The sequence below is a fragment of the Nyctibius grandis genome, chromosome 18, assembly GCF_013368605.1.
Source record: "Nyctibius grandis isolate bNycGra1 chromosome 18, bNycGra1.pri, whole genome shotgun sequence".
Classification (NCBI taxonomy): domain Eukaryota; kingdom Metazoa; phylum Chordata; class Aves; order Nyctibiiformes; family Nyctibiidae; genus Nyctibius; species Nyctibius grandis.
This window is the reverse complement of record NC_090675.1, coordinates 8,490,997-8,515,811: the sequence shown is the minus strand read 5'-3', so window position 1 is coordinate 8,515,811 and position 24,815 is coordinate 8,490,997. Positions and strand designations below refer to the sequence as shown.

Below are 24,815 nucleotides of genomic sequence, written 5' to 3'. Positions count from 1 at the left end.
AAAAAAGATAAGAGATTCTGCCCCTCGTTGCCTCAATATGACAAAGGAAACCCCTGATTTCAGGCAATGCTAATTTTTAAATATTCCTAAATATGTATGTAGAAAGATACGATGGGGAAAAGCACTATCTTCAAAACATGTAGTAGTACAGCCTCAGTATATTGTGATAACCAACTTTTATTTTTTCAACATATGAAAATCTAACAAACGGAAAATGTGTTCCAGTGAAATACATTAAGCTTCACCACATCACAGCGATAGCTGTTTGGTAACAGAAGTGTATCAAAATCCATTGTTTGGATTGAAAACAAGTATTTTTAAACCAAAATAAAACTACCAGAATAATTCTTATTGTGTAATTGCTTTCAGTATTCCTCGGAGAACTTTGTAGCTCATTAATTGTTGGCTTTCTTTGGGAGGAAAGCAGGGTCCACGTTCTGTCACGTATGCGTAAGGAAATCTAAGCACCCACAGTCCATCAGCTGGAAGGGTTATTTCCTGCTTCTCAGGGTAAAACACAGGACAAGGCGGTGGCCCTGGTTGAACCTGAAAACAAAAGGAAATATGAGTAGATAATCAATCATCATTAGAATTTAGATCCTACCAAAGCGATCCCACAATACAAACAAGCCAGCTGCCTCTCGGGCAGCAGCAAACGCTGTGTTAACAGCGGATTTCAATACTGAAGCACAGAGATCCCTGAGCTGTCACCTCACTCTAAACCAATGTGAATTTTCAAGGATTTCAGCAACATTTAATATGGCTCTTGTATAATTCGTATTAAAAGATTCAGAAAGTCTTATTCACACCAAGAACTGATGTGTGGAGCCCACACACAAAGCATAGTGGCTTTTCCAAATATAAACACACCCTTAGGTGGAGCTTTTTCTCCATTTTTTTAATACATATTTGAAAACAGGAAAAAAATCTCCAATTAAAAAACCCCAGCACCTCTTCACCTCCTAAATTCCAAGGGTAACTAATAATAATTAATCTCAGCAATGAGTCACTGCTTTTCTCTCTGACATTTAAAATGATAAATTCGTTCTTACACAGTCATTACTCCCTTGTTATCTTTTTAAAAAGAAGCAATTATTACAGTATAGAATGCTATTCATCCTTGATAAAATATTTTTTAAAACTTACTTTATACAAAGTGTAAAGCTGGCATAAGGCAATCTAGAAGTGTAAAAAAAAAAAAACCAACCTGTTCTTTATAAACAGATACTTTTGGTGATTACTGCCTTAGAGAACTTGACTGAAGTTGGTTTGAGTGGGAAAGAGTTTCTCGTAGCATCCCTCCGACACACTTTGCCCGTCACCCTTGTGCCTTCTGGTCCTACAATTACCATCGCACCCACCAACCCTTTACTCTGCAGTTACCAGATTCCCTCTTCCGCATCTTACCTGAGGTGTTAATGTGATCTGCAGTGGAGCATCAGGGACCACCACAAAGAGCCTCATGAACTGAGCGTAATGTGGCTTGAGTCCTCGTCCCTGAGTCGACGACAGGATGTACAGCGGCATGTCAGAATTGAGGGCTTTGATGGCGGATTCCTTTGGCCCCCCGCCCATCACTTTCATGACCTTATCAGGCCCTGAACACATGAACCTTCTACCACGTGCATCTTCGTATTCAAATCCTACAAAAGCTCGAGCTATGTCATCTCTCCGTCTTCCTCTTCCCATCACAACTGCGCTTCTTTTTCCAGGAACAGCCTTGTTAGGTGCAGGCCAGGAGTTGGTATCTAAGTCTCCTTCATCTTCAGTTCTTGTCCTGATGACGATGTCCCAAGGCATTAAATAGTTTGTACCCGGGATAAAGCCTTGTTGATCTAAGCCTGTGTGAAAGTTATAAGCCTTAGCAGGCCCCAGCTTAACCAGTGACCAGCTGGAGAATTTTGGCAAGAGGCCTTTGGGGCAATTAGAGTGGAGCATCCCAGGGAGGTACTCGACAGTGGATGCCTGGCGATCAACCAGGCTAGGCCTCTTCTCACTTTTGGAGTCCCCGCTCTGCCCGTGACTTTCTGCATTGTCCCCTCCACCCTGGGCATCAGGCGGGTAAGTGCCCAAGCTGCCTGTCGACTGACCCAGGCTGAGGGCTAAGCTCAGGCCTGTGCTTTCTCCCTGAGTCTGAGGTTCTTTTTCTTTAAGTTTCTCAATCTCGCCTTCTGGAGGGGCTGGAGACGACTCATCCCGAGCAGGGGCTGGATCAGGTGTGCTTGGCTGAAATACGGGAAAGTTGATGTGCTCCAGTTTCCCACAGCATTTTTCTTCCAGCAGCTATGAGAAAGAAAATGCAGTTAACTTTTCCATCTTCCGTCTCAGAGATGAGGGAGTTCAGAGTCACAACATTCAGCAGCTACAATTAAGATTCAAGAGGTTTGCGCCACATGAAAACCAAAGCAGCAATGGGAATACAGCCCACAGACAGGATGGATTTAAAACTCAAACGAACCAACACACTTGAAGTGTAAATAGATGCTCCTGCATGCATGCACTGGTGAAGACTGGAACGGCCCACTCTGGTCAGCCCATCGTGCAAACATTTCTCCTCCCAGAAATATCTCCCCCAAGCAACATTTACAAGTTGGTAAGGTTAAGAGGAAACTTACCTGTAGTCACTTCAGAATAGAGACTTTGTTGATGAAGCAAAAGCAATGCTTGAAGCAAAAACAGAGACCTAATAGTTACCTGGTAAAAGTCATAATTAGCTGCTTTGATATCAAAGGGATCATCGCGGGGAGCTTGTTTCCTTCCACAGTTACAGGCACCAGTGGAACGAGCCCGGCTGTTGTGGTACAGAACTGGAGGGTTTCTGTCTGCTTCTGGCTTTTCACCTGAAAGCAAAATCAATCAAACCCTAGATAAATTGCTCACCATTTCTAGAGATTCTTTAATTCCCTTCATCCATTGCTTCCTCCTTGCTATACACCTATGCAAAATTATTTGCCAGCAATGCCAGTTTGTCAAGCGACTCCCTCCCTTTCCCACTTTTAATACAAAGTTCCAGCGTAGGTTATACCACTAAACTGAATCTTCTTTGCTTTTATAACCTCTTCCTAAAAGGCATAAATAGTTCTTCTGCCTGCAATAAATGTATCTCAGTTTCTATTCCTGGATTGACATCAATCAAGCTATCTTCCTAGAGAACTTTTGTTCTCTTCCACATTTCTTGTTAGAAGGACTCCAGTGTGATGTCTCTAATTAGCGAGATGGAATCAAAGTTACTACTAAAACCAAAGTTACTACTAACAGTGCACTTGCTCCTAAACATTACTCAACATAACGGAAACCTGCACAACAGCTCTGCTATAATTAATCCCACTGTACAAAGATGAAGCTTTAAAGCTGCCAAGCTTTCATCTTCCATAAACACGCAAGAATCGGTGTTTTCAGCCTAAGACAAGACATTTTAAAGCAGATACAAAATTAAACCATGAGACTCAATGTGAGCTGCTTTACCTGCTTTTGGGAGCAGATGAAACTTATGCACGCAGTGCTGGTCAGTTAAACTTCGTTCTTCGCAAAGCTGATGCCCGTTGCTCCAGAACTTGTAACAGTCCTCGTTCAGCTGCATGGCGTACTTGTGAAAGGCTGGGCCGCGGGCGTGCTGACGGTACACACGCAAGGCCTGGGCCAGCTGGTTCTTATGGACCGTCATGGTGTAATTGTGGGGCAGGTTGGACTGATAGGCGCTGTGGGCCATGGGGAGAGCTTTCTGGCAACGGTTTTCAGAGAACTTGGTGTCTATATCTAAATAGCCTTCCAAGACTTTGATGCTACCCATGATTTTTGAGCTCAGTTCCCCAGTGAGAGAGGTTGGGTCATCATCTTTGCATTCAATGGTCACTTCATACAGTTTTAAAGCTACAGCAACCCACTTCTGGTAGGTTGGGAGCTCGAAGTGAGAGGGCTGTGGGTTCCTCCCCACGCTGTCATCGAAGCCCTTCTTGCTGAGCACCAGCTCCACGTGCTGCCACAGGAACTCCTTGAGGGTGCAGTCCACAAGCTGTCCAGAGGAGCTGGAGCTGCTGCTCTCTGCATGGAAGGACAGCTGCTGCCTGCCATGCCGCATCATCTGATACCTCCTGGGTCCCGAGACGGTGGGAGCCAGCAGCGAGTCAGTCTCTCTCATGGTGCAGTTGCTCCTGAGTTGGTCAAGAAGCATGGCTACCGGATCATCTCCGTCCTGGGCCCCGCGAGCCAAAATGTACACGAAAGCCTGGTTAGCAGGCACGGTGAAGAGGCAGTTGATGCTCTGGTTGGTGAGCACCCTGCTCTTGCGGAAGATGCGGTAGATCTGATCCTCCAGAGCATGTTGCAGCCTCCTCTTGGGGGAGTGCTTCTTGGGGGGGGGCTTTTCCAGGTGACCGCAGGGGTCCTGGCCCCTGCTTGGAAGGGGATCCACCTTCAGGACCCCGTTGAGCCGGAAGAGGAAGAGGAGGCGCGGAGGGCACGGCCTGCAGTTGAGCTTCCACTCCTTGCCGACCGGGCAGTCTTTGATGGCAGCCTTCAGGAAGGGCAAGACCTTCTGCCGCAGCCCGTCCAGTGCCCTGAAAACGCGGTCGTAGGTGATGTCGAAGCAGCAGGTGGGGTGCACCAGCAGCACGATGTGGCAGACGGAGAAAAGGTAGAGGAGGCTCAGGCAGTACAGCTTCTCCTGGTGCTTCCAGAACTCGTGGGCCTCGGCGTGAGACATCGGGGTCGGGCCGCCGGAGGGGTGGCCGGGCCCGCTCGCCCTGCTCTCGGCCGCCGCCAGGTCCTCGCAGGCCCGCAGCAGCTGCGACGTGTCGTAGACGGAGGTGAGCACCAGGAACAGCACCCGGTTCTCCTGGCTGTAGTAGGCCTGCAGCTGGTTGTAGTTCTTGGCCGTCGGGTCGCTCTCCTGCCCCGGGGCGCCGTCCGCCAGCTCGGGGTCCTCCTCCTCCTCCTCGAAGAGGGGGAAGACCTGCCGGTCGCACACGGTGTTCACCACCGCCGTCTTGTCCGAGCACAGCTGCAGCGCCGTCTTCCCGAAGATGCCCATCACGCACACCTCCTCATCGCCGGCGGCCGCCGCGCCCGGCCCCGCCGCCGCGCCGCCCCCCTCGGCGGCAGCCGTGGCGGCCAGCAGCAGCTCCCGCAAGCTCATGGGCCCCACGCCTACCGCCGGCGGCGCCATGGCCCCGCTCGGCTCCGCCGCGCCCGCCCGGAAGACGCGGCTCCCCTGCGCCTGCGCAGCGCAGCCTCGGGGCGGGACCGCGGGGGGAGCGTCATAACGGTCGTTGCCGGACGGGTACGGGGCGTGCGGACACGGCGAGAGGGGGCGGGGCTGCGAGAGTCGCCCCACGGCAGCGCTGTACAGTGAGAGAGCGGAGAGCCGAGCGTTGGACACGTTGTCATCGCTCGTGGGGGTCTCCCAGCCCGAGCAGCCCAGGTTCGCCCAAAGGCACGGGGCAGGCGGGGAGCGCAGGGCCCCGGCAGCCGCTGCCGGGGTGCCCGGTCCGTGCCGTGCCAGGAGAGCGCACGCTCTACCGTCAGCTCGCTGGGCAGCGGCTCCAGCGGCCGGTGGAGGCAGGTCACGGAGCCACGCACGGGCATGTCACCTGTCCGACCCTGTAGCTCTCGGTGAGCTCGACTTTAAAGGCTTTCCGGGATCTGCCTTTCAGCAGTTGCAGCCTTTTAACGACCGCTGAGCCGACACCAGCCAAAAGCGATACATATTGTAATTGCTTCGTACATTCTTAACCACATAATTGAATCGTTTGCAGAAACTTGCAGCCTTTCACTTTAGCAACATTACTGTTAAAAATAATTTATCACTTGAGTATTGAAAGATATACCCTCTTATCTGTACAGTCTTAACTGTAACTGCTTACAGATAGCTTTGTTAAAGCAGATGTACTAGAACTGAAACAAGTTTTGCATCTAAATATCATCTTTACACAATCAGCAGCGTTATTTCAGGCCTAAAACTCTCATATCTTTAACCAGGCAACTGTTGGCCTTTGGCTGAAATTCCGTATTAAATTAAATCAGATAGACTGGAGTGCGTTGTGCTTTTTCAAACAATGCTCTAGTAAACCAGAATGTACAATGTTAAATAACAAAAAGATACTTGCAACCACCATGCACGTAAAACTGTTGTGTGATATTTCTAAGTTAGACTTGTGAAGAACAGATGGATCAGCTCACTTAAGTTCTAAAGTGAATGTCCTCTTCAGCTTCTGGGGGTATTTTCAGAGGAATGTGAGTTATGAAAGATAGTATTGTCCCTGCAGGGGGGTTGGAACTAGATGATCTTTAATGTCCCTTCCAACCAAAACCATTCTATGATTCTATCAGAGTGCTAAATTGCTGCTTTTCTTTGCACCTGTATAACCATCAAGATCTTCCTTGTTAAAAAAAAAAAAGTAAAAAAAAATACCACATTTCAGCAAACACATATTTATATTACAAGCAGCACCAGTGCCGGGAACACAATAGTCCCTCCTTCAGCAGCAGCCAGGTAGCAAAAGACTCGGGAAATTTCATTTTTTTTGTCCATTAAGAAAGATGCAACCAGATTGAGACACGTTAAAAAGAAGCTGCCTTTAAAAAGCAGAAATCTGCTAAAGGGGTTTTATAATGCCCCGTTCTCATATGCACTAATTTCCTTACAAATATATATGCCTGAGTGAGATAAAAATGGGATTCAAGTGGCTTCCTGACCCCAAATGAAAAAGACATTGTTCCATAAACCTACTTTTGTTCATCAAAGCTGTTTGCAGCGCTCAACCGGGCAGGTGAGGGACTCTTTGGATGAGCCATCTGTCAAAATAAGAAAAGGGTCAGGTGTTGGAAGATGACCTTAGTGCTAATTACGACTGAGGTAACATGTAGTGCAATTCTTAACTGACATTCATAAAACAAACAGAGCAAAAAAAAAAAAAAGACATTAACCCTCAGATTTTGTTCTTTTGGAAACTGGAACTATGATGTCAGCGATCACTGAGGCACTAGAATGGCCATCATAAAGCAACTTTTCTTCTTAGCGTTGCCAAGTAACTTGCTGGAAGATGGGCGATGGCATGTCCATTCTGCAGTTTCCTTACCATTAAAACAGGAATCAGTAAAACAAGTGCCCTTATTTGTGGGTACTTGGGGCTTTTGGAGAATGATGGGGAGGCTGTAACTTATGTAATACACACCAAGGCACTGTAGGAAAAAAAATTCAGTATGAACTTCTGTGGATTTTACAGTCCAAAAAGAGACACATCATGACTTGCCTGGAATTTGTGCTGTAGTGCCTGTGTCATTATTGGTGTCAGCCCAGACCCACATTCGATGTTTTCTTTACTCTTTAGTGGAGTGCCACCAGGACTTCTGAAGAGATTGGATACAAGGGGAATTATGATTCATTCTCTATTTTTTCTAGAAAAACAAACCAAGAAAATAGAAAGGAACTTACCTTTGTATATTGACTTTCTTCAGATGTTTTCGAAGATCTAACTGATTTTTAGGAGGGGTACTAAAAGAAAAAAAAAAGATTTGTTAAAATATTTTCCACTCTAAATAGAGTTCATCACTGTTCAGAACAGAATAATATCAAAGAAAGGAAGAAAGCGTCTTACGTTAAGGAGTTTGTAATGTGATCTGATGGCTTGGATTTAGGTCTCGGACTAACGCTCTGTACATCTGAGACTGTAATTAATGCCCCGCCTGTCTTCAATGGTGATTCTGCCTAAAGTGAGAAAAGAAATGTTACCACAAATAAAACTTTAGAAGGCCTCACAGACCTTAAATCTATTTAATATTTTTATGTGGTTTATGGCTTTTATGCTTTTTTGAATCATTAAGATCTGAATGTGCCTTGGACAAAAATAGATTTATTTATAAAAAAAAAAAACCCTTCTGCAAACCAGATTTCATCTAGGCAAAAGAAAGCCCAAAATCTATTGATAACACACAGACATAAAGCTACATGAAAGCTACATGCCCTTAATGTAAAATTAGAACCATCCTGCATGCCAGCAGAGATTGGAGTTAGTCACTTAATTTCTTCACTTCAAATGCTCAGGTGCAGAATTAGAAGGATTACTTAGAGCTGAGCACAGCACTTTTGGAAGAGAATTAATTTCTTGAAAAAATTCTATGAGGGGCTAAGACAAGCACTGCAGGAAATACATCAGTTCTAGCATGGAGTTTGCCCAATAAACCATCATCCATTTATCCACATGTCCTTCAGTTTACCGTGTCCATTCTCAGGTTGCTATCCGTCTTCTTCAGTTTAACATTCAGGAGATCTTTGACAGTGACCTGCATCGTCCCATCTTTTTTCAGTGATGGTGACTGAAAACAGAGGTGGTTGGAAGGGAGATTAGGATCAGCAAGTGACTGAGCTTTCACAGAGATGTGTGATTCACATTCCTGATGAAACCAGGTCCAAAGAACCCAGACATGAGAGAAAAAATAGAGGAACCTTCTTACTCCCTACCAGAAGTGCTTTAGAGCCGTTGCCCCGTTTGAGGAGGCAAGGTGCTGGAGGCGATTTTGGTGGAGGCGGTGGTGGTGGTGGTGGTGGTGGCGGCAGTGAAAGAGGTGGAGGAGGTGCAGATACAGGCTGCAGCTGTATTGCAGGAGGCCCAGATACTGCTGACGGCGGGCCCGTCTGCATTTGTACAGGAGCACCCGGTTTATTACACTTTTGACAAAGAAAATTTTCTGAAGATAAAGCTGCAGTTCCATTCATCTGAAAACAATATAAATAAATAAGGGAATATTAAATCCATTAGCAAAAGTAGATGGGATTTCAGAGAACAGAGGTTCTGGCTTCAGTTGATCCAGAAAGACATAAAAAGCCTTTTATGAGGCTCGCCAGCAAACCAGTTTCCTCTATCTATGAAGTAACCGCAGTTTAGTAATGCTGAATGCAAAGAAGAGGTGAAACCATGCCCGATGAGAAGCTCTTGAAGATTTCAGTTTATCTGCACTGACCACAGTTCCTTCCATGTTTACACAAGCAAACATTATCCTGCCCCACTGGGACTGAGACTGACCTGGAGTTTTCCTTGTAGTCTGGAAAATTCAGTTTCCAGCTTTTCCAGCTGCTCTCTTAATGTATTTAGCTCCCTTAAGTAGATTTGCCATGGAAATATGGTATTTTTAACCACCTTAAAACTCTAAGCATAAAAAGAAAACAGGTAAGTGTTATTTCCAGAGACAGGGCTACGATTGCTACTGAAAGTTCTATTGCAGAGTCTTCTCATTGTAGTACATGGAAAGGCACAACACAAAGATACAAAACTTCACCAAATATTTCCTCGGCAGGAATCCAAGGAGTGACTTTCTCCAAAAAACCTTTAACTTCATCTACAAATTCTGAAGTATAATCCACATTTGACCTGAAAAATTCATACAATCATTTCTGCTGTGAAAGAAACACTGCACCCTCTGTCACTGCAAATCCTCCTGATACTGCAATAAAACCCCTACAATTTCACGTATGTATTTAATGTCCACAGTGGCCTTGACACTCTTCTCATTCCTTCAACAGTAAACACAAAATATACTTTAGAAGTCTCAATAGACATAACTAAATTTACAGCTTAGTTCTCAAATCTGACTGTGTATCCTGCATCTGAGCACTAAGAACAATCTCCCACGTCGGCAAAAATAGAGGAGTAGAAAATTTACCTGTGCAACCGTGTTCTGGCACCAACAATACAAAAATGATGCTATTGTCAGAAAGGGTTTTACCACATTTTTTATACCAAGCAAGGCTAATGACCAGAGTGAGGACAGATGGCTTGAGATAGATGACATATTCAGAGGACGATCATCTGCTGACCTAGGACAGAACATTTCAGAATGAGGTCATAATTATACTTTCAGCCTTTAAAAAGGTTAACTGTCACCAATCATCTGGAAATTAGAAGTACCAGCAACAGCAGGTGACAACAGTGTAAACATGAGCACAGAAACCAGCAAAAACCAAGACACATTTCAATAAAGGGGGGGGAAAATTAATATTTGCAATATATTTTTATCCAAATTGCTTTTCCTGCACACTAAAATTGATAGATAGAGTACTAGAAGTACGAGATGAAACAATTCCAGAGCATCCATGCCAGGATGTAGGCAGGCTCTGAACACTATTACCTCAGTTCCATGAACCATTGGGGGCAAACAGTAGACCCAGAAATTGAGTTAAAAGTTCAAACTGACCCTCTTACCGTGGAGGAGAACCTGAGCCCTGGGGGTCTGCAGCATCTCCTTTTTTTCCCTGTAGGAATTTTGCTCTGGCTCTCTGTTTTCGTCGGCGTTTCTTATGCTTTGCCATTACTCTTAAAAAAGACACTTTTAAAATTAATGTATAGAAATATACCCACTTTCACTTGGGGACAGAACGTGGGTGATAACCAAATGGGCAGAGAGGAACATGGACTGCATCTCAAAAATGCAGTCAGAAGTTATTCACAGTTGTCTCGCTAGAAGCATCACATACAACTGATAAAAACTACACCCTTAAGTTCATTTGATGCACGGGGATGTGTTTGTACACGAGAGTGAACAGCCTAAAAATTACCATTTTATGTGGGCTTTTGTTGACAGTTTTTCTTTACCCTGAAGGGACAAATATTGCATTTTGGGAAACTTACTGTGGAGAACGTAGGCAAGAGACGCGGAAAGCACAGACTGAGGGCCCGAGCCTTCCCTCACCGCAGGCACTCGCTCAAGCGTTACCCGAACAACGGACCCTCGCGCCCCGGCAGCCTCCCCGCCCCTGCCTGGGGCCAGCCCCGCTCATCTGGGGAGCCCCCACGGAGGAGCGGCCGGTTCCCCACACACACACCTGCCCCACGGGGAACGGGTGTCACGGGTGACCGCGGGGCCCCCGCGCGCCCCCTCAGCCGCCGCTCACTTTCCCGCCCAGCGCCGCCGATTGAAACCGCTCCCCGCGTCGCGCGCAGCCAATGGGAGCGCCGCTCTCTGCCGTCCCGCCCCCCGCTGCCCCAGCTAGCCGCCCGCTGATTGGCCGTTGGGCGGACGCGGGCCCCGAGCCGTCAGAGGCCGATCGCGGGCCTAGCGCGGCTCCGCCCCATCCTGGGGCGCGCTGAGGCGATCCGCCCCGCCATTGGATAAAGGTTTTTCAGCCCCGCCAATCAGCTGCGGGACACCGCTCGGCTGGGAAAGACCAATGGGGTTGAAAGGTGGGGGAGGGCCGGTCACCTTCTTCGGTTCCCTCCGGCGGGCTGCTGCTCCCCCGCCCCGCCGGAGACGGACCGCAGCTCATCGACCGCTCCCCTTCCCGCCAATTGCAGAGCTGAGCTCCTTACTCCAGCCAATCACCGCTAGATTCCACTCTGGACCAATAGTGGCTCTCGGCGCTCCCCTATCCAGCCAATCACCGGCTGAAGCTTTTCTACCAACCAATGGGCTCCCCCCCTAGCTCGGAGAGGGTTTACATTCTTCCCGACCCAATGGCGAGCGCACTCTGTCAGCGGCCAGCCAATGGGAGACGAGCAGCGAGTGACAGCTGCCCAATGGGAGCCGCCGACTCTCCCATCCTGCGGAGCGGGGGGGGTCGGGGGGGGGTGTGGGTATCTCCCCGCCGCTGCCTGAGGAATGTCAACTATTCAACATGGAGACGGCGGTTACCAAGCTCGAGACCATGGTGAGTTCGGGCGGCGGCCGGGCTGAGGGGCGGCCGGGCCAGGGGCCGGCGGGGCGGCGGCGGGAGCGCCTCGGAGGGCACAGGGCTGCCGCCCGAGGGAGGGAAAGGAGGGCGCGGGCGCGGCTGAGGGGCGCGAGGGGAGAGCTCCCCTCGCGCCCCTCAGCCGCGCCCGCGCCCCATCCGGGCCTTGAGCGGAGCCCGCGCGGTCCTCGACGGGGGCGATCGCCGCCCGCCGTTCGGGTCAGACGAGTTCGGCCGGGCCGGTCCATTCTGCTGCACACCCCCCCCCTCAACCTCCCCGAGAGGGGCGGGGCTTGATGGTGCCGCTCCATTCACCCCCTCAGCGCGGGGGCAGGGCCGGGCCATTTCCCTCTCACCTGGAGGAGGGGGGGGCGCGTGGATTCCGCGCGGTCCTGGGCGCGTTTATTGCTCTCCGTGGCGGGGAGGGGGGAACGGGGCGCGGCCGGACCGGACCGGTTCGGTCCGTTTCATTTCCCCGTCGCGGGGGGGGCGTAGAGCAGAGCGCTCTCGGACTAGTCCATTTTCTCTCAGCGGGGGGTGAGGGTGGAGTTCTCACCTGGGCTGGCCCATTTTCTTTGCGGGGGTGGCCAGGGAGGAGAGGCCGGCTGGGATGTTTCATTCGCGCCGGCAGCGTGGGGCGGGGGGGGCAGTGGGGCTATGGCTGCCCGCCGGGGGCTGCGGCAGCGCCGCGCCTCGGGTTCCGCTTCTCTGCCCGGGCAGACGGGGCAGGTGGAGCGGGGCAGGTCCGCGGGGCTGGCGGGAGAGGAGCCGGGGAGCCTCCCCTACCGCCTGGCCGCGGGGGGGCGCTGCGGGGCCGGGCCGCTCGCCCTGAGGGGCGTGGGGGGGGGACAGGGCCGCCCGCCCGCCGGCGCTGCGGGGGGAGCGCGCCGGCCCTCGCAGCCCTTTTCCTTCGCGGGGTGTCGGCTACAGCCGGTCCTGAGGACGGGGTGGTTTGTCCTGCGGCCATTCAAGTTCCCGTAGTTCTTCACAACGTTTAACTTCGTGTCAGCGCTCTTCGGGCCGGCCCCTGAAGGCAAGACCGAGCTTCCTTATGTAATAGCCGCCGTTCTGCCTGCCCCGCTCGCGGAAAAGCAAAAAAAACCCAAAAAAACCCCCAAAACCAAACAAAAAAACCCCAAAACAGGCAAAAAAAAAAAAAAAAAAAGCTATGCTGTGCTTTCTCATATTGAGAGGCACTAGAAAACTGTCTCCTTAAACAGCCAAATTCCCCGCAGCATCCTTAAAATCTTGGTCTTCATTTTTGTTTCTATATAATGTAATCTTGTTTACGTTTTTCTCTTAGTTAAAATGCTTTGGAAGTATTTTATGCATCCAAATGCTTCGTAGATAATATAACGTCTTAAGTCCTTACATGAATTAAAATGCTCATACTGACATAGTTCTCCAAAATATGATGCTCTTTTGTTTTTTGCTCAGAAACTTCCAGAAGTTTTTTGTAATTTTAATTGTCCTGTACCTTAATTGATAAACCACAAGTGTCCTCATGGAGAAAAAAGTACATTAGTCAATACAAAGACAAATAATACAATAGATTTGTCTTTGGTTATTTTTCCTCTGGCAATCTTTGTTTCAAGTCCTCATTAAGAAATAAGTAAAAATCAGTTTAATAGTCTCCTGTCTGTACACAGGAACATCACCAAAGTGGAATATTCAGGGGAAATTAAGAATAGGAGGAACAGGGGGAGAACATGATGGGGAATATTATATATCCAGATTATCCCTTAACCTAATGAGTGCTAGAATTTCACTTTAATACACAAAATTGGTGTGCCCCGTGTTTAAACTTGTTTAGTTTACTTTTACTTTATTGCTCCTTCAGTCCCTTTTCTCCAGCACCAGTGTAATGTGTCCCTTAAAGCATTAAGAACTGTGGGCAAGTGTTCATGGTCTGAAAAGAAACCACTGGCTGAAAGTTGTGAGCTCGTTCTGCTAGCGTGCCTTTGTCACCTCACGGAGTGACCTGCATGTCACTGCAATAGTAAGATGCTTCTGAGTAAATATTTTAAGCTACAATACTATTTCTGTTAAGAAATAAAAAGTAACAATTGAATAAATGCTAAAACACATGCATTAGTTGAAAGATCAGAGAATTCAAATTATTCTACATAATTCTCAGTTTTACTGCACTTTAGAAACAAGGTGGTGTGTTTTGGTTTGTTTTTTTCTTTGAAGAAAGCATGGTTTTGAGGAGGTGGGGTTATTTTTGCTCTCCTTTAGCTACTGAACTGCAGTCATCATACTGAAAGCTTAGAGTGGTAATATACAATATTTTAATTGAGTGACATACTACATTCTTGTCAGAGCTCTGAAGTTGCTCTGATTTCAAATTCAAAACCTCAGCCTTGCCCACAGTGTAAGCTTGATCCCCCCTTATCTTTTGTTAGGGTGTTTTTTTTCTTAAAGCCTAGTTTAGAAATAATAATTTAGAAATCTGTTTAGAGGTACCTAGATTAGATGTTGACAATTATTTATTTATTTAATGTGATGATTTATTTATGTGTTTTATTGAAAGTCTCTCAAGTGATTCTCATTTTAGGACATGTAAATAGTCAGAGAGGTATTTTGGCCCCCTTAAAGTTAACAGGGGCTTTTATATATGGTAGTGGAAGAAGACAGTAATGGGACGCTCTTACAATCTACTTTACGAGTAGACCAGAATGGTCATTGCACAAATAATTTCAAGGTGGAGAGCTCGTTCGGGTCAATTATCCGCACAGATGGTGCATAACAACTTCCAAAGGTTTTGAGACTATAGCTTGGTCTTTCACCCTGTTCCAATTACCCATTTGAAAACCAAATTGATTTTGATTTCACCCTGTTATTCTTACATTTTTCAGTTTGATTGTTCTGTTAATTTCTTCTAGCAGAGGATGGAAGATGGTGTGCCTGGCTGCCACCTTCCATTACAACTGCTGGGAGGTGCAAGGCAGTTGCATCTTCACCTGTTTGTTTTGGTTTGTTTCTTTTTTCAAAGAAAAGGGTGTTTTCTTAAATACGCCTAGAACAATTTCACTTATTAATTTCCTATATACAAACCTCATCCAGAAGTGCTATATTTCTCTTCGTTGTTGTTCAAGTTAATCATTGGCAACTACGTCTCACATCTTGCAGCTTTGTGTCTTTTGCTTTTCCTTCTGCTTATTGTTTCTTCTTCCTGGATTTCCTGTGGAGTCAGCTCTCTCCACAGAAGGGTGATAAAATAACACTTCTTATTTCCCCAGAGGTTTTGACATGCACTTCATGGAAAGCTTCCTTTTAGTCTTATGGAACCACGGATAAACTAATTTGTAGGAGCTTAAAAAGAACAATGTATATGAAAATACCAGGTAATGGCTGGTTATTTGAGACTGTTGCTCAAAGTACAGTAACGAGAAAAGCTGAATGAACTGTAACATCTACAATATGAGAGTCACTACACAAAAGGTTGTAAAGCTGAGTTATTAACAATTTAAATAAGAATAGTGGGTGCTGTATTTTATGACTTGGGCACCTTGTACTGCACAAGCATTCATTGAAGCCAGTTGGGACAGGAGATCTTACCACCAGCTTCAACAGCCACTGAGTCAGGCCTCTAATGAACATACAGCACATGGTAGCTGCTGGTGATAGATGTATGTTCTGTACAACTGTTTCATTAACCTGTAATGCTCAAGACTTCACATCCTGAGCTAATGCCTTCCAGTGTGCACTTCAGCAGTCTGCACTGAGAGAAATTTTGTGGACATACATTTTGTAAAATTTGATAACAAATGGATAAACTGTCAGATGAGCTGAGAGTGCTTCATTCACAGCAATTTAGTTAATTTCTGTTACCACACTTTTGGTATAGTGGACCTAATTTTTTCTTTGAGTGGTGTCTGTCCAGTGCCCTTTTTATGTTGTACTACTAGTGATCACGCACAAAAAGCAGTGCAATGTTAAAAGGGCATTGGCCAGCAATACTATCTACGTTACTCATTATTCTTATTATAGTCACAAGTCAAAATCACTGTCTGAGACCAGAAGGTGATTGGCAAAACATCTGTAAACTGGGATTGCCACTAATTTATTTTTTTTTGCACTCATTGTCTTCTAGGTATTTGCCAAGGAGAAACATTAACTGGTCTTTTATTGACAAATACCATTAACTCTATGTGTGTTTCCTTGGAAATAAGTGCCCTACAAAGAGGAAAGACCATTGTATAGCATTCTTATTTCCTACAGTGTGTTCTAGAGAGGTGTTACAGGTGTGGAGGTGACTCAGGTTGTTGCTCTGTGTGCACCAGCAATCATCCATCTCTCCCCTCCATTCCTCTGTTACTTTGCATTTTGTTTCTAAGAATCTTAGCGCCTTCAAACCCTAAGAGTTCTCAAACTTTTTATATGAAGTTACCATTTTTGTTAAAAAGAAACACGTTTATTGAGATTTGGGAAATACACCCCCACTTTGATGGTGCTCTAACATCCACGTGGTAACCGCAGTAGGAATGTACATCCACAATGTTGAGAAATGAGCATGTAAGTGTATTTTAAAGTGATTTAACACCTGCAAATGAGAAGAATAAACTCTGGTGTCTAGAAGATGTTCCCTGTAACGCAGTTTCAGAACATCTGTCTGATAGCAGTTTAGAATCTTTGCTTGCAACGAGGCAAATTAAGAAGTAAATAAATTTGGAAATGTAGTTTCCAGTTAAAAGAGCACCAAATTGTTTGAAATTGAATTTCTGACAGATCTGTTGAGCATTTTGTTGAGTGTTTTCCTCCTTTTTTGTCCCCCTTCTTGGTCAGTGGAATGACAGGGATTATGAATAACAACAATGTCATGAAATATGTGAGTTCTTGTGTGTCTGTATCAGGACTTGGTGAACATTAACCTTATCCAATTCTCCATGATCCACAGAAACCACTATCGGACTCAACCTATTTTTTCCAATACATATTTTGTGTATTGATTACTTGTACAGAATTCTTGCTGCTAACGAATGCTCTGACTTTATTGCACTACTGTACTTTACAGCTAGCAGTGCAATAGTATTGTCAAAGCATCTGAAAGCAGAGCACGCAGCAATGGCTTGAGTCTTGCCTCACAGTTTCTAACACTTCCTTCTAAACCTGTGAGTAAATTACAAATTTACGTTTCAAAAACTGCATTTTCTGTGTGATTGATGTAAAATATTCATCATATGAATGGTCCTAACCTATAACATTAAGGTGAGATTTTTGCAGGTTTATGTTTCCTGAAATACAGCAAGAAATAAATATTTATAAAATAAAGGAAAAATGGATCGTAATGGACAAACATATGGCAGTGCTTATAAACATGCTTTGAAATTACTGATAATAAATTTTGTTTCTTTTAGAGTTAGCAAACTTTTAAGGAGAAAGCAGTCATGCTGTACTGTGTTAATATGTTCATTAAGCACAAATCTTAAAATTATATCCACGCGATGGATAAGCATTCAGCTTCGCATTCAGTTTTCAATGTCTTGAATCATAGTAGTAGCATGGTATTAGTTCTGTAAATCTCAAATTATCAATACTGAATGCTTCAGGAGCAGAGCTTCATGGATAATTTTCAAAGCTGCCCATATTCATTGTCTGCTTTCCCAAAAACTGATTAAATGGAGGAGTTGGAGAAAAACAAAAAATATCTTTTTGGAGTGCCTGCCTCTAGGAATGAAAACCTAAAAATGTTTGCCAGTGAAGGAGAACAGAAACAATTGAGCAGTTAGGAAAAAATCCCTCTTGAACTCTTCAAAAATACATAGTGTAATAAAAAGTATTTTATTGTCGCATTTTATCATGGCTGGTTTCTGGGTGGGCAGACGGTAAGTTATGGGAGTAACGGGTGGAAGCTTTGCCTTTGATTTATAGATGCTCAAGGTCTTTACTAGATTTATTTTCCTTTTCTTAAGCTATTATTTGAAAATTTGCTGAAGGTATGAAAGATCATGCATTTTCAATACATCAGAAAGGGGATTGTACTTGTAGAATATCTTGGATCTAACACTTCCTTAGGCCATCTGAACTTCCAGATCCTCAAAGGTTTTAATGGCAGCTCCTGAAGGTGGATCCCAAGGCTGATGTGTAAGACCTAAACATCCTTTTGGTACCCAGGCCTGATTACAGGCTACATCTGAAGACTACTGAAGTTTGTCACTTCAGCTGCCATTACAGCCCTGCCAGCTGGTACCCCAGGATACAGTTAACAAACACAGCCTTATTTTGATCCTTAAAAAAGTTGTAATGATTACTTCAGGGTTAATCTCAATATAAATAGGGAAAACCGGCTTAAGTTACGAGCAATTTGAACTTGCTTTCATCATTGTCTCTTCTGTGACTGTAAAATCCCCAAATTATTACATCAAGAAATTAACAAGTTGTTTATAACTGGGAAAACTGCCTTTCTTTAAAGCAGTCCTTAACAGATATTAAAATTGCAGACTAAAATTAATTAAGTAGTAATGCTATCAGCAGACTGTTTTACAAGGCAATTAGATAATTCTCTGGTGGCTTATTTATCCCAAGGAAAGAAATTTGATGTCATCAATTTTATTATCTATTTGTCTGTCTGGTTTATTGGGGAATAATAAAATGTATTATGGGTATTATAACCATCTGAGGAATGTATTCCTAATATAATTAATAATAAAATCTCTGTTGATGTGCTTGGATCCTGAACACTTATTCATAATCTCTGCTGTGTAAATAATTGAGTATTGCAGTTTTGCTAACAGAACTTTTAACGTTTGAAAAGAAAAACAACTAGCCAATAAAAAGCTCTAAAAATTGATGGAAAACATGTCAATATCTCAGGAGAAAAAAAAATCAACCACCTCCTGCATCCAGTGAAGATCAGTTTAAAAATAGATGCATGTTGATATAACTTACCTCTTTGGTGTACTACTTAAAAACTTCATCTCGAGAGGTTTGGCATTGTAAGGGCATCTAACACGGGAAGAGATGGAAATGTTTCCATGCGTTTTGGGGAGCTGCATGAAAAAGGTGCTAATGGCAGGATGCAAAGAGAACAACTGGGTAATTTGGGTTAGACAAAGGGGAAGAGGGTAAAATTAATAGAAGTGTGAGTGTGTACACACACATGTAATTCTTAAATGTGAGAGGAAAATGGTTATGTTAAGTCTGAAAGTTTATTGCTTTATATTTTTCAGGCTAGAAGCATGTCAGCATAATTGGCAAACATTAGCTAATGGAATAGATTGGAGGAATAGAAACTGACTTTTATAGTACGTGACCCTTTAAAACAGAGGCAACTGACTTCTGCTTTCCTGAAATACAGGAAAGGCAAATGGTTGGGTTTTGTCTGCAGTGTTTGTTTTTTAATGTACTGTGGCTGACCTTAAATATTTTAGTTCCAGAAAGCAGAATCTGATCTGGATTATATTCAACACAGACTGGAGTTTGAAATAATGAAAAGTCTTCCTGATAATCCAGCAGCAGAGGTAGTATTTTCAGATTAAATTAAAAGATTTTATTGCATTTTCATGAAGTTGGTAATAAATGGGTAATTTTCTTTAATCCTAAAATATATGTGGCTGTTCTTTTATCTAGTTGTTAGGTTTTTATTATTATTATTATAAAGTATTTCTTGCATCGTGTATCAAGATAACTGGCTTAATATGAATTCAGTGCAGAAACGAACAAAACCCCCTCGATTTCTTGGTATAGTGAAATTCTCCCATGTTCTGCTTTGAAAAATGAGTAGTAGTGTTAACACCTAAATTTAAGAGACAGATTCCAATCTGAGCTGAAAAGCACCCTTGCTCTGAGATCAAAGATAAACTTGGTAATAAGTAATGACTAAATTCAAATTTGGAGGAGAGATGAGAGGAAGAGGAAGACAATAAATGGCATCATGTAAAGGATTTTATAAATAAGTCCTTGTCTCCATGTATATTGTAACATATAGGGGAAAAATAATATCTTTAGTTAGAAGTCCCTAATTTATTCCAACTCAGAAAAGCCATTAAAATTCACCAATGATACAATAAATTCATCCTCCTGTATTTGTTGTGGAACCACAGAGTTATGCTGTTTTATTAACACTATCTATCATTTTTGTTTATGAAAAAATAACGTATAGATGAAACAGATGCTCACAGCTACACTTTTCATTGTAAAGGGTCATTTCATGTTATGTTTTAGTGGCTCTAACTCCTACACTTTTAATTGGTATGTGGCCACGTTAATTTTCTCTTCTTAAATAGGTTAAATGTACTTTTAATTTCTCCATAGGAGAATCCAGTTGCTCTCTTGGAAGAACTCTCAGTGGTGAAATCTCGTTATAGAACATTATGTATGCAGCTGGAAAAAGTTTCCGTAGAGCAGAGGGAATCCATGAAGAGCATCCGTGCTGCTCTAGAGAACACAACGAAGATGGTTCAGGCATTACAGCAACATACTGATCTTGAGGTAGTATTTTCATTTTAATCACTTGGGTCTCACTCCTGTAAATGAACATGGATTTGTGTAACCTTTATGTAGATGCGAGTCGTTCCATTGGAAACTCTTACACGTGCAGACTCTTAGAAGATCAGCAGACCGTTTACCAGAAGAAATGTTTGCAAGATTGGAGCTCTTTTTGTAAATCACAAGCCTCATTCATCACTCAACAGTTAAGCTAGTGGTATTGAGTTTTGGAGTTGAAGTAATACAATAATAGTGTGAATAGTGTGACACATGTTTGAATATTTTCATAGAAATTGATGCCTCTCTGCACAGCTGTGTCGCAGTTCTATACTGACTTGTTAAAAGCAGTTACCTTAAAGAAATTAGAAAGTGAAACCAAATTGGAAAGGCTAAAAAGCTTCTAAATGGCAAATGTATTTTTACTGTCTAAAGTGAGTAAGTTAAAACCAGCACATTGTAACATACACGGTGGAATCGCTGTTAGTGCAAAGAAGTAAGTTTTTCTGAGTATGATAATACCTGCCTATCTGTTAAAAAAAGCCAACAACAAACACCACATTTTTGAAACTGGTCTTCAGACACTGCTTCATTACAGTTTTGAAGAGGTGGTGAAAGCATTAATTTTGTCCCTTTACAAATAAGGTGATTTAGATCAAAAAAAAAGCTAATTGATAGTCTAGTGGCAAAGACAGAACTCGTGTGACTAAAACATACTCCCAGATCTCAGCTCGTACTTTAATATTCTAATGACAGTGCCCCAAGATTGTGTTTAATCTGTCAACAGCTCTAGACAAGTTACTGGTAAGTCTTTATGGATAAAATGTACTGTATAATGATTTAAAAGACAGTAGTTGTATGTCACAGAAAGGAAAAAATATTTTCTCTCCCTGTGTTCCAAGGATATGCTGCCAAGAATAATTTCATATTTGGATTTTGTTAAAGTGGAAGACTCTTGTCTCTTGAGTTATATTTAGACTTCTTAGATAAAGATTTTCTTGTACTTTGTATGTTTCCTGAACCAAAGATGGATTAAACTGTTATGGAGAAATGTAAGTCTTTAAGTGAAATACTTCTTTTTATTGAAGAATTTATCTTCTTTCCATTGAATCATTTATAGTATTGATGTTAAAGAAATATTATGGTTGGATTTTTCAGAAATACTTTGCTTGTAAGTTTGCTTCGATTTGAAGGAAAGTAGGAGTATACTATTAGTTTCCATGAGAAAAGGGCTACACAAACATAGAGTTCTTCTGTAAATATCATCACCCTAGGAACTGGAAGTATCAGAGTTCTCTGTGTTTGTTTTTTTTCTCTAGAGCTTATCTCAGTCAGGAGAAGAACAGACTGCAGCCCAGCAGTTAACCTGCCAAACTCTTAAAGATGTGGAATCGCTAGTGGAAGAGGTAATTAGGTCACAGAGCGTCAGTATTGCAGAAACCATTAATCCTGAGTAGCTTAGCTCAAGTCAGAAGCGCTGTTTTTATGACTTAATACCTCTCAAATGAATGGAATTTTTCAGAAATGGCACTAAAGTTTCTAACAAACCTTTTCATTTTTATTGTATACTGATTAAGTTTATGGTTTCTTCCAATTAAATTGTCCACGAAGGAAAAATTGGCTTTGATGGAAACCAGGGTCTGTTTAATGCGTAAGATTTTGCTGTTGACTTCAGTGGCTGCCAGATCCTTGGTTATCCAATGGTAAAATGTAGTTACTAATACAAAAATGAAATTGTAAAAACTAATTTCTGAACAGAATTCCAACAAATCCTGACATTATCTGTTGTTTATTTTTAGGCATTTTCTTCAGGACCTAAAGTCCCTGCCTCAACTGAAGGTAAGTGCTGAAAGAATCATCTCCCCACTGTTTTTTTTTCCTTGATTGATCTCCCACACATACACCCAGACCCCGTAAGTAAACTTTCTGAACAGTACCAGTCTCTCCTAAGACTTCCATCTCTAATATTGAACTCTCATAGTTCTGTGCTATTTAAACATACCGAGTTACTACCTAGAATCCAGAGAGTAATGAATTAAGCTGTGTTACTTTCTGAAAAGGCAGATACTGTAAATAACTTCAGCTGACAAATAAGGCTGTTTTACCCCTAGTACCATAGGGCCAAATCTCACTGAGACCTAGGTATGGTTTCTGAGCTCTGTTATTTAAAAAACATAGAGCCTATGATGCACAGTGAATTCACTGTTTTCACTCTCAAGCACTAGTAACTGCTGCTTTTATGTGAAGTGAAGAATTTAGACTTTAATATAAGCAAGTGAGCCCTTAGCTATATTCTACCTATAGTTCCCATGTCTCTGGGAGTTTTTCTTGCTTTTGATGGTATTAAAGTGGATAGTGTTGTGTTTATGGTCTGGAAGAAACGATGTACTAGTCTTACTATAGCAGTAGCTCTTGTTTAATCCATTTATCTCTACTTAGAGAAAGGAATTTTCCTAGTTCTTTTTTTTAAAAAAAAAAAAAGAAAAAAACCTAGTCACTGACAGACCAAATTTATTAATCCCCATCAGATCTCAAATTAAATTATTTTCCCTGGGTCTGCAGATACAATGAATAGTTTGGAGAGAGTATCTTCTGTCTCTCCTTCCTCCTGCTGGAAAATCTTCCTTCAGACACATTCAGGGGGTTTCTTAAAAAGCAATGAAAGTCCTTTCTATCTTTGGCCTCATTTCTGAAGAAACAAATATCTTCTATTTCCAATTTTTTAGAATTGCAATTCAAACCATTGACTGAGGAAATACTTATGACTGTACCAAGGAGTATCAGGAGTACTGTTAAACTATCAGACTAGAACAATTTGTACAGGGAGTTATTTGACCCCTTAATTGTCAATAAGAACAGGTAAGACTTAGAGCCATTCCTCAGTAAGAATTTTATAAGCTGTAAAGAAATTCAGCCTTTTCAAATTAAACAAAACCAGCTAGTTAACCATTAGCTGCTATATTACAACTTCATAATTTGATTTTACTTCCCTACACTCTTCCTGGTTAGGTACATACACCGAAGTGTTAGGCCATCATACAAAACTCTCTAATTTGTATAAAAATCACTTGTATGATTTGATAATTTTCAAAACTGAATGTCAGGTTCTTCAGAAACAGATTTTTTTCACTTTGGTTTCACTGTACAAATGTCCAAAACTGGGTCTATTCAGAAACATTTTGCTGACACAGTCATACTGCCAAACCCTTTTAGCTTTTGGAATCCACATCCAGACTGGAAAAGCAAAGCCCTAAGGCTAAACCATGACCCCCTGCCCTCCCTGCACCAACCAGTCCAGCCTCCCCGAGCCCTGACCCCTGTCTGGGATGCATGCTGCAGATTTCTTGCGGGCTGATGTTAAAAATGAGGAAGGTTTTAACTCGGGAATTCGGTCTCTTTAACCCTAAAGTTGGATTAGCAAAGGACTGTTCTCAGTTTGAAGTAGCACAGAAAAGCTGACGACAATCTGAATAAGCATGAGAATTACAGAGCAGTCACAGTACTCATTCATTAAACAGCATGTGCTTTTTAGCCTTTTTCTGCCAGACCCCACGCTTGATACCCTGTTTTGCTAAATAGTTTGCTTTTTTCTTACAGAGCAGCACTGAGTGTTTCACAGATGAACAAGAAGAACATGAAAGCCACTGACTCAAGAATACAAATCTTGAAAGAACTTGCTATTGTGGAACTTGACAAACAAGGAAATGTTAAATTAGTTGTGTAAATGGAAGCTCAGTCCATTCTGACACAAGCAATTTGGTCATAGCTCCTGCATTATTAACAAGCAAGTATTTCTGTGGTGTCTAGGAGTTGTAAGTCCACTGTTGGAAAGCTGGTAATGTTTCTGTATACAAGTTCTATTTATAATACTTAACGTTGGAGAGTTAAAAACCATTGAAGTTGGTGTTTTATCTGGGATATTTATAGGACTATAGTTGATGCATTTTTGAAGAGTATTGTAGCCATGTCACACTTCCATACTCTTGCTTACATTCCTGAGTGGGGTTTTAAGTCAAATAACCCAAACCACTTAATTGTATTTGCATTCCTGAATAAATGATGAAAGCTAAGGAGACGAGGCCATAGATTTATTACACTTTTGTTTACGTGACTCCTGACCCTGAGCCGTGCCCTAACCCCTGAACCTGGTCCCTGACCCTTTTCATTTTGCTTTGATGTGAACTGTCTTTATTTTTTTACAGCAAAACTGCAGACTCACAGAATAGCTGCAGGTTTGACCACCCTCACAGTAAAAAAAAAAAAAATTTTTTTTTTTCTTATTTTAATGTTTTGATGTTTATTTCAGCCTGATTTGAGAGAGTAAGATAACTCAAGTTTTACTAAGTTCCTGTGTTTTTTGGTGAAGAATGATGGCTGTCAAAGGAGAGACACTTAAGTTAGTGCCCTTAGGAAGGGAAAGGCTAATTTCTGTGCTCATCAGTGAACTGGTTGGTCTATTTAGAGTTTGTTGGAAAGAAGAATAGGGTGTGTATCGAAGAAGAAATGGGAGGAAAGGACAGGGATAACTTGATTTTATGATGTCTGCTGCTGAGGGTGCCCTTTTAGCTACAAGGTTGCTATCACTTCACAAACTGATTTAATATTTAAGCATTAGGAGCTAAGCAAATTGATCACTTCCAAGACTCGATCCTTACTCTCGCTACCTTCAACACTGCGGAAGATTTAATTTATTAGTGAAATCTAGCTGAGATAATTAACGATACCTGTT

The 24,815-nt window shown here is 43.0% G+C and overlaps 3 protein-coding genes across 3 annotated transcripts; 1 reads left to right on the top strand and 2 right to left on the bottom strand.

Annotated features, from left to right (window-relative positions):
* Positions 1–159: 159 nt before the first annotated feature.
* Positions 160–5,167, bottom strand: SMG8 (SMG8 nonsense mediated mRNA decay factor). The gene is made up of 4 exons (XM_068415667.1): positions 3,466–5,167; positions 2,695–2,840; positions 1,408–2,283; positions 160–546 (listed from the first exon to the last, which is right to left on the bottom strand). Exons 1-4 carry the CDS (start codon positions 5,162–5,164, stop codon positions 349–351), a joined length of 2,919 nt encoding a protein of 972 aa, XP_068271768.1. The 5' UTR covers positions 5,165–5,167; the 3' UTR covers positions 160–348.
* A 1,280-nt stretch (positions 5,168–6,447) lies between these two features.
* Positions 6,448–10,659, bottom strand: PRR11 (proline rich 11). Its single transcript, XM_068415896.1, has 9 exons — positions 10,623–10,659; positions 9,658–9,811; positions 9,021–9,143; positions 8,459–8,713; positions 8,215–8,313; positions 7,596–7,705; positions 7,433–7,492; positions 7,251–7,347; positions 6,448–6,792 (listed from the first exon to the last, which is right to left on the bottom strand). Exons 2-9 carry the CDS (start codon positions 9,784–9,786, stop codon positions 6,724–6,726), a joined length of 942 nt encoding a protein of 313 aa, XP_068271997.1. The 5' UTR covers positions 9,787–9,811; positions 10,623–10,659; the 3' UTR covers positions 6,448–6,723.
* An 897-nt stretch (positions 10,660–11,556) lies between these two features.
* Positions 11,557–24,156, top strand: SKA2 (spindle and kinetochore associated complex subunit 2). Its single transcript, XM_068415738.1, is given in 7 exon segments — positions 11,557–11,638; positions 19,033–19,122; positions 19,916–20,092; positions 21,406–21,492; positions 21,886–21,925; positions 22,813–22,945; positions 23,684–24,156. Coding segments are annotated over 7 exon segments (687 nt in total). The 5' UTR covers positions 11,557–11,605; the 3' UTR covers positions 23,811–24,156.
* The last annotated feature ends 659 nt before the right edge of the window (positions 24,157–24,815 follow it).

Bases quoted from the DNA above. Each gene is read 5' to 3' on its own strand.
- SMG8 (XM_068415667.1), bottom strand. From the start codon at position 5,164: ATGGCGCCGCCGGCGGTAGGCGTGGGGCCCATGAGCTTGCGGGAGCTG. The intron at 2,841-3,465 runs GTAAAGCAGCTC...TTTTGCTTTCAG, and splicing joins TCATCTGCTCCCAAAAGCAG to GTGAAAAGCCAGAAGCAGAC. The intron at 2,284-2,694 runs GTAACTATTAGG...TCTTTCTCATAG, and splicing joins CTAATTATGACTTTTACCAG to CTGCTGGAAGAAAAATGCTG.
- PRR11 (XM_068415896.1), bottom strand. From the start codon at position 9,786: ATGTCATCTATCTCAAGCCATCTGTCCTCACTCTGGTCATTAGCCTTG. The intron at 8,314-8,458 runs GTAGGGAGTAAG...CTCTGTTTTCAG, and splicing joins ACGGCTCTAAAGCACTTCTG to TCACCATCACTGAAAAAAGA. The intron at 6,793-7,250 runs GCAAGTCATGAT...TTATTTTGACAG, and splicing joins CACTACAGCACAAATTCCAG to ATGGCTCATCCAAAGAGTCC.